Source organism: Larimichthys crocea, chromosome XV, assembly GCF_000972845.2.
Source record: "Larimichthys crocea isolate SSNF chromosome XV, L_crocea_2.0, whole genome shotgun sequence".
Classification (NCBI taxonomy): Eukaryota; Metazoa; Chordata; class Actinopteri; family Sciaenidae; genus Larimichthys; species Larimichthys crocea.
In genome coordinates this window covers 8,174,239-8,195,676 of record NC_040025.1, presented here as the reverse complement: position 1 = coordinate 8,195,676, position 21,438 = coordinate 8,174,239, and the positions used below count along the sequence as shown (strand labels likewise).

General features: G+C 39.2%; 1 protein-coding gene across 1 annotated transcript in view; it reads right to left on the bottom strand.

Annotated features, from left to right (window-relative positions):
• The window catches only part of LOC104927451 (metabotropic glutamate receptor 4), a 168,388-nt gene that overhangs the window by 29,804 nt on the left and 117,146 nt on the right, over positions 1-21,438 (bottom strand). Inside the window, exons 4-6 of the mRNA XM_027288319.1 lie at positions 5,105-5,240; positions 2,450-2,604; positions 1,253-1,393 (exon numbers count right to left, since the gene is read on the bottom strand). Of these exons, the coding sequence (XP_027144120.1) occupies positions 1,253-1,393; positions 2,450-2,604; positions 5,105-5,240 (432 nt within the window). The remainder of the gene's footprint in view (positions 1-1,252; positions 1,394-2,449; positions 2,605-5,104; positions 5,241-21,438) is intronic.

The following is a 21,438-nucleotide window of genomic DNA, read 5'->3' as shown; positions in this document are numbered from 1 at the left end:
TTCCAGAGATACAGGTCCTACTCCACCTTTTTTTCTCCAATATCTAGCATCAATAGGCTTTATACTACATAATTAAATAATTCATGCTTCAACAAGAGGCTGAAAAACAAGATTTGTACCCTTGGTTTCAGCTGAAAGTTAGCAGAATTCAATAATTGCACATACTGTAGGTGATCAAAGCAAAGCCAGACAACAAGAGTATATACCTTAATTAATTAAGCCAGCATTTGGAACAACATGATAATTTCATATTTTTTATAAGACAGCAGAGGATGGGTGGGAGAACAACATCTGGAATCAAATCAAATCGAAGCGCCCCGTAGGACCTATTTCTGTGGCCTTCTGATTGAAAAACTGAGGCAGCTTCTATGTTTCAATGGTATGGATCCGTTGTGATGCTTTTCCATAAACCTGATGAAGGTCAAACGAACTAAAGCTTCATTACTAAATACTCCGAGTGAGACAGTTTTCTCGTTTGTATTCAAATATAAACAAGCATGAAATTCCTGCTCTCTTGGAGATCGATGGCATACGATAATTCATTAAAGCTTTGGCATTTACTCTTCGAAATGCTATCGCATTGGTACTTTGTTTTACTGGAAATGTTAAGCAGAATAATTTGTATTACAGAATAATATCTCCACGTCTCTAAGCAGTGCACAGTTTATGTGGCCTGGACATGATCGGTATTAGTTAACCCCTAAAAGTAGATCGATGGCAGAGAACAGACAGCTTCTCCAGTGTAGGTTTGTATGGTATACAGGCTGATATACTTCATGAGGAATACAGGACTTTAAATCAGTCAGCCTTGATTACTTGAGATGCATAGACGCACTGACCATTGGGATGGGAGACGAGCCCAGAGAGCCTACTGATTTTAATGACCTGAAAGCTTGTTTCTAATGGGCTGATTGGATTTACTATTGATTATATTTTCAGCGCATGCATTCCGTGGCATAGTTTTGTGATTGCCGTTATCACCCACTGCAAATTGGAAAAAACCAAATAGACAAGTAACGGGAACATTAATATCGCTCAGACAAAATTAGAGATTAGCATTCACTTATCTGCACCCGTTACATTAACCTTAAATTAGAGGAGCGTGATTGTTTTCTCCCTGATGACAAATACATTTACCTATGCATACCAACACACACAATGTATTCACAGGAGACCCAATCAATATACCTCGTCATTGATCGAGTACTTTCCATTGACCGAGTGCCTTCTCTGCTATTAAGCGTAGACTCACTTGTGCATTTTTTGATACCGGATCCTTTCTTCACAGCATGCCGACTAAGCTTGCATTGGAAGTTATTCTCCCAAAACTCTGCAAACCAGATGTTCCTTCTGTTGTTCTCGAGCGTTCGGCTGATGAAGTAGCGATCAAAACCTGAAAGAAATAAAATGCCGTTAGAATTGAACCAGTCGCTTTTTTTTTAAAAACTTTGAACAGGCTCGCTGTGCGTCAGTTTTTGTCCATTTAAAACTTTTTCGGAGCAAAATCTAACCCCTGTGTCCTGGTCATTGTGGATAACTTTGGTGATGATGCCAAACAAGCTGAGTATTTATTCAAAGCCTGGCTTCAAATGTACTTAAACAGAAGCTCTGCACACAAAGATTTCAGCAGTTCAGCCCTTTTGGTTTGCTCTTTGCCAAACAACAAAACAGTTCATATGAAATGTCGAAATAAGTAGAAAGATTAGCATTTCACTGTGCCGACTTCACTTTTATGAAACCCAGTTCTGCAGTGGATTATATACTATTTATTACAGTTGATTCTGCTGTATTTATGTTGTTTTCACATGGCTACATTGTGCTATAGTCCAGTGATCCTAACTGGCAGTCTGCGTATCACGTTTAGCCTACCAAAGCTTTCCATCCAACCCATAGGAAGGCCATTGATGAAAGTATTTTAATACTTATATATTTACACTATTAAAAGTTGGATATCTGTGGCAAACACATGCTGTCATCAGTTACTGCTAATGCAAAGCAGACACTTCCTTTCCTACTGCTGCAGCTTCACATTAAAAGAATTACAGATTTTAACCAGGTCGTAGGTCTGAGAGCATTTTCTAGTAAAGTATCTAGTTACCATTATGGGTTTCCCATGTCTGCACACTGATAGACTTCTAAAAGTATTTTGTAGAAATGAAAGTATTAATATTTGACTAATGAGGCAAAAATGTTTTTTTCCTTAGTCATGCTTATTTGCAGATCCCTGCTGTTGTCTGAGAGCACATTTTGTTACCCATAGACAATTAGCTGCTATGATTGGATATTTGTTTCATCAGTATGAAAGCTAAATAACAGCAATGACACTTGATGTCCAGTGTGGCTGTAAGTGGGAGAAAACGGTAAAAACACATTAATGGCTGGAGATATGAATAATGGATAAAGTATTGAGATTTATTTATTTTAAGTTAGACAGTTATGTTATGAATACCTTTGATGGACTGCCGTTTGGGTAGGATGGTGACGGCGCCTTCTGCCATTTCTTCTTGGTTCAGTATGGGGGAGATTTTGGATCCCCAGCTGTCTGAACCCACCCAGATGAAATGGCCTGTTTGATTGGCCTTCTTAGATGCCTGAAGGAGCCGCCTTGGGGAGAGAGAAGCAGAGCAATGTATGATTGTACCATATAATGTTGTGTTGTCAGTGCTTTCATTTATTTCCTGATAGATGTCGTGCACATATGGTGATGTATTGCCTATTAAAGTAGGTTCCTATTTATATGCACCTTTAAAGATAAAATGTAGCAGCCGTACAGATGATTTCACAGCAAGAATATTCTGTTCTGGGTATGGACAAAGTTGCACTGTGGCACTTTAGTAGAAGTGAAAAGCCACTGTAGACACACTATCCATTCCCAGTGCAGTGGAGTTCTTCTTAGCTGTGGCAGAATGACACCCTTGCCACATTTGTCCAGGCGTGTTGCCAGTGGAAGTAAGTTTGGGGAGCAGTAAAAAACAGCTAGCGAGCTCTGCTGCAGCAGCAGACGTATATCAAGAAAGCTTGAGCACAGCAACATAAAACTTAAACACAGCCACCTGGCATGTGAAGCATTACCGACCTTCGCATCGCCCCAAAGATGCTGGAACACAAAATTAATACCAAGCATCATATTGTATTGTAGACAACATCAGCTTTTTTACTGTACATGGCTCATGCTTAACATCTTGTATAAGACTTTGTTGTTGCATAAAGAAGGACGGTATAACCTTGTAAAAGAATTACTACTTTTATTTCCCCCCCTTTTTTTGGTAAGATCTTTGCAGCACGAACGAGCGGTGAGTCATCCAACTTTTATGTCCCTTTACCTTAATTTAAGGACCCCACGTTTGATTAGTAATTATTTTTCCTTGAGTCTCGTCTCCAGAAATGTAATGAAATGAGCATATCTTAAGATGTAATTATGTTCTCCATATGGGGGGGAAATGAGAGAAATACATTTTCTCACCATCAGGAAATTACATAATGGAGACATGACTAGACAGTCTGACAAGCCTGATATGAAAATAACACAGTAGAAAGTAAAGGTGTTGTCTTGGCGTCACGGATGGGCGTGCATGTTTCCTTTAAGTTTTGACAGCCCGAGTTCACTTCACATTAAGTTCTTGTGAAATTGTAATTATGTTCCATCCAAATAACTATAACTTTGAAGTTTGAAAATGAAACATTGATTGAGTTTGTGCTCATATCAGGAATTGTTATGAAACCACCTTGTTTCCCACAGACACACTAAAGGAAAAACATACCTTCTTATGAAACGCTAACCCACAAACATTATTTCGCTGCTTTTAATGCTGAGACAAGGCAGTATATTTTTCCTATTACTGGCTAAGTATAGGGCTTCGTACAAACAGCACGGCTCTCTTATACTTTATATGTCAACACTTTTAGGTTCGTATTAGGCTGCTGCCAGCTCACACTTACTGGGTTCAAGGATAGAGCAGGCATGCAGTGCTAAAATCCCCCTGGCTTTCAGTAATTACTATATATCCAGACTATTACCCGTTATCAGGACCGGATTAAGTCAATGAGCACTGGGACTTCTGCCCTGGTCATCATCAAGAGGCCGCCCCAAATCACTGGCCACTTCCACTAGGAATACACTGGCCTACTAACTGGTTGCTGGGAAACATTTTCCCTTTCAAACCCACAACAGTGCTGTGTTTGTTGATTCAGCTGACAACTAATTAACTCATTCTTAATAGACACTATCCATCTCAATAAGAGATAATGACTTTTAATTGATACATTTGTGTCCCCACAAGTAAAGCAGGGGCACTCTTAACTGTTAACTTTTTCACAGTATGGTCAGGATCCATGATCATGGAGTGGATTATCTGGCACAAACAAGAAATATACAGTTGTGTAGCAAAGGGTGGTATCAGTGGAGGAAGTAACACTTTTCTTGAGCAATTTTCAGTACATAATTACTATCATCAAAAATTAAAATCACCACCTTCAGAATGTTTTGTGTCAGTCTTGATGCACAAATGAACTGACTAAAGTTGATATATTGAGTAAAAAGTGCAATATATCCCTCTGAAATAAAAGAGTAGTAGTCCCAAATGGGAAATAAAGAAGAAATACCTCAAAATCACTGTCTTAAGTACAGTAGTTGAGTCAGTTGACTGAGTTAGTTTGCACTTCTGCATCATAGTTGTATACTTAGATGGCTCACACATTTTTTTCTGTCATGTTTAAAACTGCTTCACTTACCTGTGCAAAAATATAAATATATGTAAATACATCCAAATGTAATTATATTTGCCATTTAAAACTTATAGATATAAATATGTGGGCAGCCGCCTGCAATTTGCAAGGGAAAGGCAATTCAATTTATTTACACACAAGACATGAGTGACATTTTAACGTCAGCTGCAATGGCAGCCTCAGGTAAAGAGATTACCAAACAACATTTATTAAAAATGAAAAAAAAAAGTAACTTCATTATAGGAACATATTATATATATATCTATATATATATTATATATTATATATATATATATTATATATATATATATATATATTTTTTTTTTTATTTATTTATTACATATTAAGTGACAGTGACACAGAATTAAACTGCACTCACCTGATGTCATCCTCATTGGCAAAGATAATGACTACTCGGGCGTTAGGGTTCTCACTCAGCCTGCGAATGATCTTGTCAAACTCTCCAGTTCTTGGTTCACGTGGTATTTTCACAGACTGGGAAATGCACAGACCACCTAATTGTAAGACAAGAGACATGTAATTAAACAGGTTTTAATTTTTCTTCTTAAAATTTAAATTTCAATGGACCTTAAATGTCATTAAAGTCCAGTTAAGGTCTAGTGTGGAAAATTTAGTGGCATCGAGCACCCTCCTGTTCCAAACACCAGCTACTGTAGAAATGTTGTACACCATGGAGGTATGAAAGTAACAAAAACATGACGATTCTTATTTTCAAGTGATTAAACACTAATGAAAACATAGTTATGCTTATTATATTTCATTTTTGCCATATTCTGTAGCTAGAGCCTCCTAAATCTTACACACTGGACCTTTAAATGCTGCAATTTCAGTTGAATAATTTTTAAACTTTTGGTTACCAGAAATGCGTTCTTCTTTCTTTTAACCCACACAAATCTTTTTCAAACCTCTGGACTTTTTCCATAGATGCACTGGTAAATGTGTACAGGTGCAATATTTCACAGCATGAGCAATGCAAGGTATTAGAGAAACTCTTTCCTTGGACCACAAGGGGCAACTTTGGGACATGGAGACCCATCAATTCAGTTTATGGTCCTGCCAAGTAAGACCAGGGGAATTGGGTAGCATTTGGAAGTACATAAATGTTCTAATTGAAAACTGGTTCCATTTGTTCAAAGCTATTTATCGTATCACATTGGTTGTTTCATTTTGTTCAACTTCAAATTTAGTTTTTTACAAATTCTTGTTCTAAATTTGGGTTCTTGCCTAAAGATTAAGCCATCTTTGCAAGAGAGACGCAACCAGTCAGATTACATGCTGGTGAAACTTTAGTATCGTCCAGTGAAATTGATTTTAGTTTAGCTTGTTAGGCACTGGCAAACCCAATACCTACAGCTACAGTAATTCCCCACAGATCAGTTTAAAGAGAGTCCTCATCGTCTTAGAAATGCTTCAGTATTGAACACAAGTCAAAAGGCAGCAGGGGGACGTTCCCTGGTTACCAACAAGCCAAAGCTTTTTAATTCCCAATGCAACATTTCAGGATGACTCTTTTGTCGTCCTGCCAAAATGCCACAGAGTGTGTGTGCATACTAATGAATTTCCTTTTCGTGACACAGTACAAAGCCAGTCCAATGTACAATCAGTGCTGGAATAATACCCTCTACCCTCAGTTCATAGCAGCCAGACTCACACCATAAAACAAAGCCTGGCTCCAGCTCAGAAACTAATAGGTTAGGAAACTGGAAATATGAGTAAAGAATAGCGGATGCCATTAAATTAGCATTAACACAGATGTGTCTATTTTGCTCATGGCTACAAAAAGTCATTTCCGGTTAAGGCAGTGTGTAGCTTCCCTATTGTGCTGGTTGTTCAATGTGGGGGGTTTTAATTATGTTTTCACTGACCACTGACGCGGTTTCACTACTCTACCGGGGGAAAGCCTGCGTGTATACTGCAGGTCTCCTGTGGTCCTTCCATGTCACAGCTAGAACACGACAATTCTGGCGTATACATTCCTTTGGCTGATTAATGGATAAACACAACACTACTGGAGGAACAGATTTATTGTTTTGTCTGTACTGGCCCATGTCTGCTGTTGGGGGGATGCGTCCTTATGCACTGAGGAAAGACTTCTCTTTCAACATAGCCACATCAAACCCCTAATCTATTTGTTTTTCCACTTTGAAAACCTAACCTCAATATTAATTCATCCTTCAAAAATCTGGATTTTCAATTTTTCCACTACAGATATTATGCTTAATAACCTGGAACCAGGTTTATGAACGATGCATACAGAATGAACAAAAACCATGATATCGCCATTTCTCACCTCACACATACTTGAGACCAGTTGTGTATATATTTTTAGTGCTGCCAGTGGGTGATATGATAAAGTGGAGATGGAAATCTAAGGTGAAAAAACTGTAAGTGGTCATTATGATTAAAAATAGTTTAGGTCAATTCAAATGTCAATCAAAATTGCATTTATAAACTTTACCATTTTGATTGATTTACTGTTTGCTTGATTCCATTACTGTTGTAATTTACATTTTTTTCTTGTGTGCTCCATCTTTTAATTTTTTTTTCTCTATTGTGTACACACTTGGTTTATTCTGATATTAAAACATACTTTACAGAGTCATTGATTACCCGGTAACTGAAATATCACTATCAAAGCTGCATTTGACAAATGAATGATACGTGTGCTATAAATATCCAGAGCCGTGGTCATGAGTAATAACAGCTGCCGTTGGAGAACCGCCAATGCAACCCAATCTGTGCGACTGAACCACTTATTTTCACTTTTCACCGACAGATGTCAAGACGATTGTTGCAATTAGGCGATTGTTGGGACAACAATGCAAATTGTGGGTTAAGGACGTGTCTGTGTCCATTCAGAGCAAAATGTGGGAGAGGAAATGAGGCCAGGAAATGTCTAAAACAGAAGCATGTGTATGCATGGCTTTCTAAATTTATTTATGTGTTTTCTTTCCTGGCTGCAGGTGTTTTATAGAATGACAAATTAAACAAAATATATGAAAGTTTGCACAAAACAACAACACATATGCAAGTAAAGGATTTCACAGGTCACAATATTTGTGTACTGTTCTTCGGTCTATATGCTGCTGATTGTTGAGGCTTTCCTTAAACCAAACCTTTAGGTTTATCCATCTACCTCCCTGTGTCATTACACTTAAACTACCTAGACGGGCACAAGGGAAATTTAGCACCAGCACAACAGCAGCAGCAGTTCTGCTCTCAGAGACTCTATCAATCATTAGATTCTATGTCTTTGCCTCACTTGTACTTCAGTCCCCCATTCCCACAACATCTGCTGTGTGGAAACAGAGCACTCATCCCTTTCCTTTTCTTTACTTCTCACATCCTGCAGCATTGCTTAACCTCCGCAGAGAATACCAGGAGGACCAGGGGGGATAAAAACCCAACCTATGGGAGTTGAGGCACACTGAACAGTGCCCTCCGAGGGCCTGTGTTCTAACTCTTTTAGTTGTTGGGTAGCCACGGCAGTTTGTTTTTCTGCTAACACTGTCCATTCATCCATGCGTCTGGATGGTACAAGCACAGGATGGTCAAAGACACGGTCCCTTGACTCGAGGACCCCTATTCAGATTCCATGAAAGGGATCAGCTACTAAACAACACTCAATCTTCACCCGCTCCACGTATGAATCCCCTCTGCAGCTAACAGTACACCTCCCCTCCAATAAGATTCACTTTCACTGTATCTTTTTTTTCATTACACACAGAGATACCTGCAGTACATACATGCAAACATACAGACCTAATTTCTATATTATTTTCATTCAGTGTTTTGAATTATGAAATACCTTTCACATGTTGATTCGGCTATGCCAGGTTGCTTCAAAACAACACTTTCATACAACTTAAATGGCTTGTAATTGCTCTTGGTAATTACAGGTCTTGCTCATTACATGTTGTATATTAATTTTAGCTAATGAAACAAGTCTCTTTAGAGGAATCATATTTTCAATAAAACACTTAGCTGGATTCCATTTTGCCATCAGACAGGATGTAATTAGGGAGATAAACTTAAAGCTCCCCTTCTCTTGTCTACACACCACATCACATCAGGCTTAAATTGAACCAGACCACCATCTCCCACCTAGTGTTACTTTGTAAACACGAGAACGTAGACGATTATAAAACAATTAATTACAAATGTGTAGCACCATTTACCTCATTGTTTGTGTCTGCCACAGACATACAGGGATCGTCTCTTGATTAATTATAGTTATACATCAAAGTTACCTGAGAATGATCTCTGCAGATTAACATTCAGTGGCTTAACTCGGTTGTGCTTTTGCGCAAAGTGGAAAAATAACTCCAAACATTAATTAATCTTTATCTTTAGAGGATTTTCCCGATGACCTGTTGCCGTGTGCCGACACCACAGTAAACTTTCCAAATCGTATTTTTACATACAAGTATAAGTGCAAAGTCTGGTAAGGTGAAGCAGCCTTTTATTCTGCAGATACTGCTGAAAACTTCATGAGCAATGTATTTCTTTTCCAACACACATCCTATACCACTCTTAACATCTGAGCCATGTCTGAAAACCACCTCTAAAAATATCCGTTGCTGAGGATACTGCAAGCCTCCTCTCTTGTGTCTTCCTTTGTCAGCCTCAGTCTCTGCTCTCCTAATAGCTCAGAACACTAATATTCCTTCTTATTTGACACCCGTGGGAGAGACAGTGCTGCCATAAACATTAAATATTCTCTGGCACTATGGCTGATTGCAGAATAGTTCCCTATGCTTGATGAACAGTAGTGCAGAAACACACAAAATACACCCATGTGGGCGTTGTGGTGAAGGTGCAGGTATATAAATAGCTTGTTTATTGGGATACCCACAGAAGCAGGCTTAATTTGCAGCTTGAGGACAGTACTAGCAACAAAAATACAAAGAACTAAAACTAAACTGATGGTGCTTCTACAATACTGATGGCAATAACTTTCCAACGATGTACGGTAGAAAAAAGTGTTTCTTCAGTGCTAAATGGAAACCTCAGCTGCTACTTCTGTTGCATGGCGGCAAATGATTTATTAGTCAATAGACACAATCAGTTAAGAAGTGGAAAGCCTGTTTGCGCTGCACAGCTTTGAGCCTTGAATTTCCATCTGCTTTGAACGTCAGTGTTGTTCCATCAATCCATAGATAGTCCTGTACATACTCTCTGCCTCCTGACCAGTAGTGTCGTGTACCGAACAGCAACGCTCAGCCGCCGCAGTGGCGTGATCACAGTAGTTCACATCACACAAATACACTCAGATGAGATCAAAGCAGTGCAAAAAATTCAGGAACCAAAGCAAGGTGATATGGATAGCACGAAACAAGACGATAAATAATATCCCCCCTCTGATTTCGCAAAATGTATACCCAGTGATTTATGCAAATCAGTTGATCAGAGGCCTGTGATAAACTGGCAAACGCGTTCAATGTTTCTTTGCCTTTCATCCAGTGCATACTGGGGCACGCTCCGGCCCCTGAGAGCGAGAGAGAAAATGGATGGAATTGATTTTAGACACAAAAACAACAACAGCAGTACAGGTGAACTGGACCGTACCTGGTAGCAAAATGTTACCCTAGATGATCTGCAGGAAAGTGTGCTGTGTTTTTAATAGTGGTACATTATCTACACACAGTGTTTTTTTTCTCCCTTGTCAGAAATACAGCTGCAAGTGAGTGGGGGTGGAATACAGAGAGGAGAGAGAGAGAGAGCGAGAGAGAGAGAGAGAGAGAGTAGGCTGATATCATTAGGGAGACTGACCCTGACCAGAAAGAGCCCAGGTTTAGTCCTTCTTTTCCAGAAAACCACCCTGCTAAAGTATCCCGAAGCAAGACACTAAATCCCCCACAGCCCCTGAGGCGCTGTTCTGTCGCTGACGCTGTGCTCTCACCTCACTGTGCAGAACTGAGGGGATAAAAGAAAATGAATTTCTCTCCAGGGGATCAATTACAGTATAATATCCCATTATAATTATTATAGACTGCTGAGCCGCAAAGATACCCTAAACTACCAAATTTCATCCTGTTCTGCAATATTATGAGGATGGCTCAGATGAATTTGGAGACCATAACCGACCTGTTACTGCCTGCAAAGCAAACAAACAAACACATGCATGTAAAAAGCACTTGCTTGTTGCAGTACTTGCAACATAATTTGGTAGAGATTATGATTAAGGTGCAACCACATGTCTCTGGCTCTGAAATTTGAGGGGTGACGTTGAATAACCCCAATTCCCCCAATGTATCATTGTAATTTCTCTTTTGTTTGTAGACCCATATCACCGTTATGTAAACCGTGCATGTACTGTGCGATATATGTGGTCTCTACATGTATCTTTATTAATTTCAGAGCTTTTTTTTGCACAGCCTGGACTTGCTGAGTCTGCAGATTTAATATCAGAGGGCAGCTTTGGGCTGGATCGTGTGATGACCCCGGGTTCGCCATTATGTACTTCTGGAGAAAATGAGGTTGAACCGTGATTTAATGTGAGGCTGGTGAGAGTCTGGTCTCAGCTATCACTCAGCAGCTCTGTGCTCTGTCTGCTCTTGCTCTACAAATATAAACACATATTCAGAGTAGATGTTTACTGAGAGATGAAAAATAAAAAGATCTGTATTATCTAAATCAATACAAATGACCTTATTGAAAATTGGAATGATGAGCTTACCAATGCTCCCCAATATCTAAATTAAACATGAATCACAATGTTTTCCTGAAATATGGATGCGAATAACCAACTGATGATGGACATATATGTTTCAAATGTTAATTTTTCCACAGTGAACAAAGAAACCAGTCACCAGTGCAGAGATTTTTAGAAATACTAACTGTACCCCTCCTCTGTAACGTCGCTATGTCATGTTATTGAAAGAAAGTGATGCTGCTGAATGTTCGGGCATCAAAGAAGCACGAGATGAAACAAAATGATAGGAAGCAATTTTCTAGCTTGCTGTGTAGTCTTTCATAGTGGGTTTCAAATGTACTCATGTGGAGATGCTCTGATGTTAATAAGAAAGACATCTGCATGGCGATGTGTGAAATTAGATCGGATTAAAGAAGACTGTGATTACTGTGATGCATTTTCCTTCAGATTATGTTGTCTGTAAAATAAGCATGCCACCATTTCTGTTTTTAAAAATATAAATGTTCCGCAACTATTAATCATTGTGCCCATCAAAAATCATATCAACATAATAATTAGTTTTCATCTTACCGAACCTGTTTTCTTTAAGTTACACAAACTCGTTCATCACTGTCATTTCATGAGTGCGTGATTAAAATGTTTTCAAGAACTGATTTCCAAACTGGATCTGCTCCACTTCAGTCCAAATTGTGAAGTCACATTTACTCTATTCAAAAGTGATAGCACTGTTTGTTTGTTTGTTTGTTTTTTTCATTTAAGATGATATTTCTGAACTCTGAAGTGTTTTTGGTGATAGATTCAAGAATGTCAGTACAGTCTGCTGAGGGTTGCAGGCTGTTTTGCATGTTCAACTGACTGCTACAAGCTCGAAGGATGGGGCTGAGTGGGCGTCTAGACCGAAAGCAGCTCTGCATAAAACCAAAGTAAGGGGCTGTGTTGGTTAGGGTGTGCCAATTTAGTTCTGGTAAGACAATAAAATATGATCCAGGATGTCCAGTGAGATCCTTGAGTTTGAAGACATCCAAACTGTCAGTCTGCCTCTCCTCTCCAGCCACCTTTCAGTTTCCCCTGCCCCCTTCATTGTCTCTTTCCTTCAATCCACCAGATGCCCTCTGACTTCTCCCTCCTTTCCCCATCATATGACTGCTCTACCCATCTTCACACCTGTTTCCCACTTCCCTCAGCTGCTCTGCAATTACCTGGCCTTCCCCACCCACCTCCTTAACTGCATCTCATTCTCTAATCAACCACTCACCACATATCCCAGCCCATATCCTTTGTTCCTTTTGTCGGGTTCGTTCTAGCGGATATGTTCCTGCCTTCGCCTTCAAGCTTCTGTAATCTCAACCTGAACCTGCCTGTTAGACACTCATCAGATAAACCATTGAAGTCCTCCATCTGCATACGGGTTCAATCCTGTAATTCCTCAACCGTAACAAAAACAGTGATTATAACATCAGGAAGTTCATATCATTTTATCTTTTCATGCGAGGTAAACAGTCAAAATATGGTGTCGGAGTTACAAAGTAGTCCACTAGGAAGGTGCGCTTGCATGTATTTAATTGGCAGTAATGGATGATGTCGCATTGCAATCCAGAAGTGGAGTTATCTGATGTGACATCACTGAACCGCTAAGCATTTACAGGGCAGCAGCTACAGCTGATTGATTATCTAGCTCACCTAACAGCATTAGTGAATTCATTACTTCCCATGTGAACCTCTGTTTATTAGCTCATTCAGCAAGCCTGCAAGGTGCAAGAAAAGCAAACCGAACTATATTTAGAATAAGATTGTCCGTGGCACAGCTACTGGTATTGTTTTGAAAAATCCCTTGCACTGTGAGCTGAGGCAATCTCAAACCTGCTTTTATTATAATAAAGTCAAAGAAAGGTAGCAACTACAGATCCAAACAGGTGCTATACTCTGGACCAGCTGTTAAATTGAGCGTTACGGATTGCAGGGGTCTAATATTTGGTCCGTGAAACGAAACAAAACAAAAAAAAAAGATCCACTCAAGCTTGTATTGATGACTCTGCCAACAATCTGTGAAAGTATATATGAGAACACAACAGGGTGGAAGTGTAGTTACACTCTGGCCTCAAAGTTGATGGATCAACTCAAGGTATTTGTTGGCATGGCTATTTTCTTAAGCCAAATGGCAACCCGTCCTGGTATTACATCTGTCAGCAACTCTGCCCTCTGATATCAGCACGCTGTAACTCCCAGAGGGAAATAGACCCACTCCTTATTTATCCCCGCAGGACAGGGGAAGCTCATGGAGGGCAGGGGAAGCTCATGGAGGGCAAGAGGGCAGCGTTGACAGAACATGTTATTTCGTATATATATATTATTCATCCCACAATTCTATTTGGGGCGTGCTGTTAATATGCAGTGCCTCCACTGCAGTGTGTTTTTACTGAGATATGTACAAATGATTTTTAGGGAGGTTTAAAAAATATGTTGTTTTTTTTTTTAATATGTTTTGCCTAATGTCCTTGAACTAAAACGGATGAGTCTGGATGGAATTATCAGAGATCATGTTGTTACTGTGTTTCTTGCGTTCAGAGCCATTTTTTTTTGTGATTTTATTGTGATTTTAAGATTTTAAAGAAGTTATAACTTCATTAAAACACTGAATATCTTCAAACTAAAGACTAAATCTGTCCAACCGTGGGTAAAAATACACAGCACGAAAACGCTCGTTCAGTACAACTGTTACTTCAAAAATAAGCTTTGAGCATTGTTGCTGCTAACACAAGAGGCACTTTTTTTATTGAGTACCATGACATCGCGTTAGAAACTATTATTTCAACTCAGTGGTGTAAGCAGAAATGATTTGTCTGCGTCGGCAGGAGCTGAAGAAATCCAACACTGTCCCATTTTTCAGCAGCTGTAAAGTTTTGAACTGTGTTAATAGCTTTTTTTTTTCTTTTTTTGTACAAATGCAGCAATTTGACCTAAGGACACACACACACACTTCATATTCAGAAAATGTGATAATGCATTTTATACTGGGGAGAGAATAGGAACTGCATGTCATTGTCAAGCACTGAGCAGTTTTGCTGGAGAGCATGTTGTATATTAAGTTCACAGATCCTGAATTTAAAAAAAGAAGAAAAAAAAGGTACGTGACAACAGGTTCTGGGGCAACTATAAATTAGATTTCAAAATGACTGAATGACATTTGCCTTCTCAGTGCAAATGATTTATAAATCAAAGACAGGCCTCTAAGCACTGTGAAATGAGCTTTTCTGCACTGTGCTAAAATGACTCACCTGACAACCATGGGACTTTCCCCTTTACCAAAGAGAATCCACATTGCAAAGCTCTCAAGTTGAAAATGTTGTTAAACCTTAGCTGAAGAGTATACCGCTTCCCCTCATGAGGGAAAGCAAACATTAATGCTGCTGTCTAATCAGGCGTGGGCGCGGGTGAAGAGCTGGCTGCTGCAGGCCTTGAGGTGCACGTTCTCATGTTGTCAAAGAGCTGAAAAACTTCCCTGCGACTCCATTTGATGCTAGACTGTCAGGCTGGATATGTTCCTTTCAGTCGCTAGCTATATTTCTGACAGCAGATGAGTGAAATAATAGTTGACATCCTGAATTTGAATCTTTTTTTTTTTTCTTCCATCCCCTGGCAGATCACAATAGTTTCTATAGCAGTGCTTCAGATGTGATAAATAGCTTCCTGGCATTTCTTCATTGTAACCTGCTGATACTGTCAGCAGCGAGTTCTGTGCAGTCACAAAGAGCTGGAACAGTGGTAAATCTTTTGCTTTTGTGAATATGCTTACTACTTCAGTTATTAATGTCCACCAGGTTATATATGAATTATTTTGATGCTGCAAGATGCGTTTGTACTTGTCTAAGTATTTGTGGATGGTATTCCACTAAATCACTTCTACTCTGCCAGTTAAATTTCAGAGTATGACGACAACCGTTCCAGTTAATCGCACGTGATGATTTGATACTATTCTTTGCCATGTAAACGATACATTTACTGTACTCAAATAGTACTGTATAACATACAAGGCACATATGCATGCAATCATATTATGCATGACTACCGTGCAAGGTGCCAACTGCTCATTAGAAAGCATGACACACCGGCTTCAGGAGCAATTTGAGGGTTCAGTATCATGTTAATACATGTAGACTGGAGGAGCCAAGGATCGGACCAGCGGTCTTATATAAATCTTGTATAACAGTAAACTGAATATTTATAGGTTCCAGACAGTTATTTGCATAAAACAAAAGATATGTGAATACATCACCTTCGGCTGAGGGAAATTATTAGTCGCTGTCGTACTCAACACTTTCTTAAGAATGAGTTGGCTTTGTATCCAGTTCATATTAATGATGCTATCACATTCAAAGTTAATATTCTTAAATTGTGGGTTTTGCATTTGTCTTTGATTTAATGATTAAAAAGCAAATCTGGACAGTTGACTCATCCTCTTAAATAGAGGGAAAAGGTTTCATAAGTCTGTTTCTTCAGGTACACCTGCTCATTACAAGTAACTACATATTATTCCCATATGTATTTCAAGTACTAATATATGCAATAGACAAACCAGCCCCAGCCCAGTTTGCTTCTTTCAAAAATGTGCTGCGCCATCACTCTGCACCAAGGTTCACAGATGCCCCCCTAAGCTGCAGCACGATCCAGCTACCTGAAGGTTCATACATTTTGTGATAAAGTGTCTTCACCTTTAATATTGCCTCTGGCAGGACCCAGGACAGTCTCCTACTGAGGCCAGATCAGCCTTGCTGGGCGCACAACTTTTCCAAGTTACAGTAATGAACAATCCTGCTGATGAATGCTCCCTGTTATTAAATTGTTACTCTGCCAAAATAGTGGTTTAAAAGCTTCTAGTCTTTAAAGTGGAAAAGATTAAATGTTCCCAGGAACAAGTGAAGTAAATAACTTTATTGTTTAATTACCTACCTAACCACTTAATTATATGTCACAGATGAAACTGTGTAGACCCAGCCTAAGGATTAGATAGAATAATTGAGAAACTAAGACGGATAACAGGCTTGCAGATCTGAGTTTTTGTGTTCTGAGTGGAAACTTTGGGCGATTCTGTCATGCGGCGCTGACTTGTCTCTGTGACATGATGAGATAAAGCACATTATGCAAATAAAAGATCTGTGGCAGACTCTTGACAATCGTTCTCTCTGTGCACACCTGCAGCTAAAACCCTTCATTGATTCTCAAACTGTCTCACGAACCGAGTTCCAGGTGGTTGAAAGGATCATAAAGCAACGCTCGGAAATGTAGCTGTGACAGTTTGATAGATATAAAACCATTCGTGAAATGCCGCAAACTGCTAATCAAACAAGGTAATGAACAATGGAAAATAGAAAAGTAATAAATGGGCAGAGGTGCATAACAGTGTAACTGAAGTCGTAACTAAAAAAAAAAAAGCCATAACAAAAGTTAAATTATGTTTCAGGGTTGTTCAGATTTTTGCTTTTGCTTCGACGCACATGTCTGAATTATTACATTTCTAGCTTTTTTTTGGTTTGATCAGTAATATCCAGCTATTTAACACATGAAATTCTCTATGGCCTACAGCAAATACACAGCAATTTTGCCATTGGATGGCCGTGCTGTAGTATTAATAATGTCAGCAGGTGAACAGTGCTTGGGTAATACCAAAGCTACATGTGGCTGCACAAAGTAAATTCACCTAATGTCTCTTTTAACCCTCAGAAGCTCAACGCGGCATTCATCAGGACTCAACGAGGCCTGAAGCAGGAGGAGCAGCTGTCTGAGCCCTGACAGGGATTTCCTGTGTCTGACATGTTGAGCCAAGGGGACATGAACTCCTACCTTCCTACTTTCCTACCTTCCTACCTTCCTTCCTTCCTTTCTTCCTTCCTTCTTTGTTTTTTTTTTTTTGTGTCTTTCATCCTTCCTTATTTTTCCACACAAAGTATAATTAGAAGACGAAAGCACATTAGACAGAAAGTACTGTTGGAGGTTTAAATTTGCATAATGCCAACACCTTATTTAGTGAATTGTTGCGCTCTTCGGGGTAATTCTTTTCACTGTAGCAGAATTAATAATGAAATCAATTAATTAACACTCTGTAGTGCTTTGTCCTTTTCATTGTAATATTTCAGTAGCTGCAGTATCAATAAGCTTGCAAGGTGCATTTACACAAGTAAAGTAAAACCCAGTTTGTACTGTCCATATGAAAATATTTAAAAAATATTAATGAAAAACTCTAGGTGTTCCAGCTTAATGAGTATTCAAATCATTCCTCTTGACATTTCCCTCATGACAAAGGGGTGCAGTACGCAACCCTCACTTCTAACATTTGCATAATCTCCCTGTCATCCCTGTGCTGCTCCGTGCTATCTTTGCCCTCCTCCTCTGCTTCAGCTGTCATTTAAGAAAAGAAATCTGATTAATTACGCTACCAAATTATCCATCTAACTTCCCATCCATCTAACTTGGCTGTCAGTGTTTGAGTTGTTCTAAAGATTTGGGAAAATCACACAAAGAAACAAAACAATTAAGTTTTCCAGATATATGATATTTTATATTCTACCTGAGATAAGTTCTTCCACTCTATTTGATTGCAAGGATACAGTAGGGAGGTGTGCAATATCCACTGAAATAAAAAAATCACACTACTTTTCACAAGGTGAGGATAAAATGACACCGAGTGTCAGCCTTCATTACTGCAGAGGACCATACACACTCTAATAAGGACACTGGAGGAACAGCATCTTGTTCAGAGAGAAGAATAAACAGAAAGAAATCTACTGAGAGAGTAACAACAAGGATAGTCTAACATTTCAAGGGTGACAATAGCAAGACATCAAACTGGAAAAAAAAAACTATTTCCTTTTTTTTTTTTTGTAATCATCTTCTATAATGACACTCCAGCTTTAATCCCAAGGCGCGGTTTGATAGATGTTGTTGTACAATGAGAATGACCCAAATGAAAATGCAGCTTTTTTTGAAAGCTGTTTTACGTCTCCAAGGTGGAACATTTCAGTAACAGTCCAGCAACTGCAAATGAAATGTTTGTGTATGTTTCTGACGTTACATGGGAATGACTGTTCCTGCTGTTGACACTATTCAGCATGCCCAAATTCAGGGCCTGACACGCATATGGCACCAACGCTTACAGTTTCTGTAATGTTAAGTATTAAACATTTATGCTTCTCTTCCCTCTTCTGCATCATCACGGCTGAAAATGATTTTACAGGGTCTGCTGTGTCCTCCAGCGAAAATAAACTAGTGAATAAGCCAAAGCTTCCTTCCTCTTACTATATAAAGTGCAGTTTGTGTTTTGGTGTGACTACACTATTCCCTACGTGTCCTTCTTTTATGAATAGTGCGGATCATCTTCAGTACTTTGTTCAGAATTACAGATATTTTAACCTGACATGACATAAAATAATTTTGCAGTATTTTTTTTTAGATGATTTTTTTGGCCTTTCTATGCCTTTAATGATAGTACAGCTGAAGATAGACTAGAAGCAGAGAGAGGGGGAGTGACATGCAGTAAATGGCCGTCCGATGCGGGATTCGAACCGGAGCCAGCTGCAGCGAGGACTATAGCCTCCACACACGGGGCGGCCTCTTAACCCACTACGCTACCGACCGCCCCAATTTTGCACTATTTTGACACCAGTATGACTTTTTAGCTTCTCCAGTAGTGTGGCTCAGTGTCCATAATACTGTTGGTCAGTTTACTGGTTGACCACTTTGAAATATTTCAAAAACTAGTGGATGGATTGTCATGAATTCATGGTTAACAGAGGATGTGGCCTACTGACTTTGCTAATCCTCCGGGTTTGCTCGATAGTTTTGGTTTTAGTAAAGTGTCTCGACAGTTATTAGACTTATTGTCATGAAATCTGATACAGCTATTCATGGTCCCCATAGGATAACTCCTAATGACTTTGGTGTTCACCTGACTTGTGCCTATATGACAGTTTGGTTTTCTCTACATTGCATTGTACATGTTCCTTATTTCACAATGCACTGTATCATGTATTATGGTTGACTTCATTTGTGACTTAAGTACTGAGCATGAAGTCAACTGATTCATTGCTTTCCAACCCTTTTGCAAGGCAGAAAAATAAATTAACTCATCATCTCCTGTTAACACCTCCCATGTGTTCAGAGTAATACGAGGACTACACTTCCCGCTGACACAATATCAACAGGAGTCACGCTTTATTATTCTTGGAAAATAAGATTATTTCTCTTTAAGACAAACGTTGAGGTCGGTGAAATTCCAAAAAAGTCAAAAGCAGCATTAAGAAAGAAATCCCGTGAAAAGCTGAGCTGAAAAAAATATTTAACTTCTGAATGACATATGTTGACGTTAATGCATCACTGCTTTGTTATCCTCTGATTTGTCACTGCCAAAGCACTGATGTGCCTCATACATGTTGAAAGAAGCCTGGGCCGTTGATGGATGTGAAAAGACTTCTCAAATGAGAAACAGAAAAGGTTTTGTCAGGGATTATCGAAAACTCTGTCAAGAAAACATTGTCTTCATTTTGAGTTTGAACTTCCATGGTTAAACATTTTTACTGCTCTATTTAAAGAAAGCAAGACTGTCACTCACGATTTTCAAGAAACTCGTTTAAAGAAACGTTCTAACAGATCTCAACCCTGCTCCATGCTTACCGTACAATCGACGAGGTCGTCTGAGCAGAATTATACGAGACCCTCCTCGATTGCCTTAATTGCTATTCTCATTCTTTTCAGCTCGAGTTCATGCTCGCTCTCACAGAAACAGTAACTGTTATTTGCTACCTCCTCTGAGATATCGACTGCCCCAGTGTCAAACTGTTTCCGCTCCACAGTACGGATACTCGGTCCAGTCGGTCTGATCAAATACTGTGACTTTCCAGTTTAATTCTGTTTCCACTTGAAAGCCCTGTGACTCTGGTTCAAATGATATCCGATGCTCTCACCAGCAGTACCTTGTTGTGTCTAAAAATCTAACACACCACCTAAATACCTACACCACCCCTAAACCGCCCCCATGCACACTGACATATTTTTGAAAATGTTTATTTGACCAAAATGTGAAATAGGTTCCCTGCTAAATGTCAAATATTAATTATTTCATTTCATTCACCGTTTGCCAGGGAGTAAACTGGCTGGACTACTTTTTGATATTTTGATTATTCTATCTTTTTTTTGTCACATTAAGGGAGGCATTTCACATTTGTCTTCCAGCTAGCAACAAACAAAAGTATTAAACTGCAGGACACTGTGAAGAAAAGGCCAAAATTAAAAATATCATTTCCATTTCTGAGCTCGAGACTAGCGGTGTGTACTGTGCTGGAAATAAAACCAGACACCAGCTGCAGTGTGTTAATGTTAGGACCTCACAAGCATATGCTCTGTGGGTCAACACAGCAATCTGCCTCTTCTTAGTACGATCATCTTGGCTATAATGTCCACGAGAACAAATAAAGCACTAATCTCAAAGATAGAGCCATCAAAGCAGAACTTTTTTTTTCCTACTCTGCACCTGCTTCTGCTGTCATTGTGTGTATCTTCCCATTTTGTACTGCTGATCGCATTTGTGGTAGTAGTAGTAGTATCGAAGCTTTAATCTGACAGTGTGCTGTTCGATGGTCAGCTCTTATCTAAAGAATGTCGTACTGTATAGACTACAAACATTGATTCCCCCTTTTTCAACAAGCTCACACGACGTACCCCTCAAACGTGGCATCGCGGCAGGTTCTGCTCGAGGTTTTTGCTTCTTACAAGACATTTTTCCTTGCCATTGTCACCAAGTTCTTGCTCGTGGTGTGAATTTTTGGGTCTCTAAAATAATAATATAAACAGTACAGTCTAGACTTGCTCTATATGGAAATTATCATGAGATAACTTCTGTTATAACTTGGCCTTACAGTAAATTGAATTTAATTACTTTTTATTCATGTTACTGGTAGTTCCTGCATACTTAATGTTGTATTTGTCTCTGCTGTCAGTCTTTTATGGGTCTGGATGGGTGTATAGTGGTCCTAATAGTCCTGTAACCT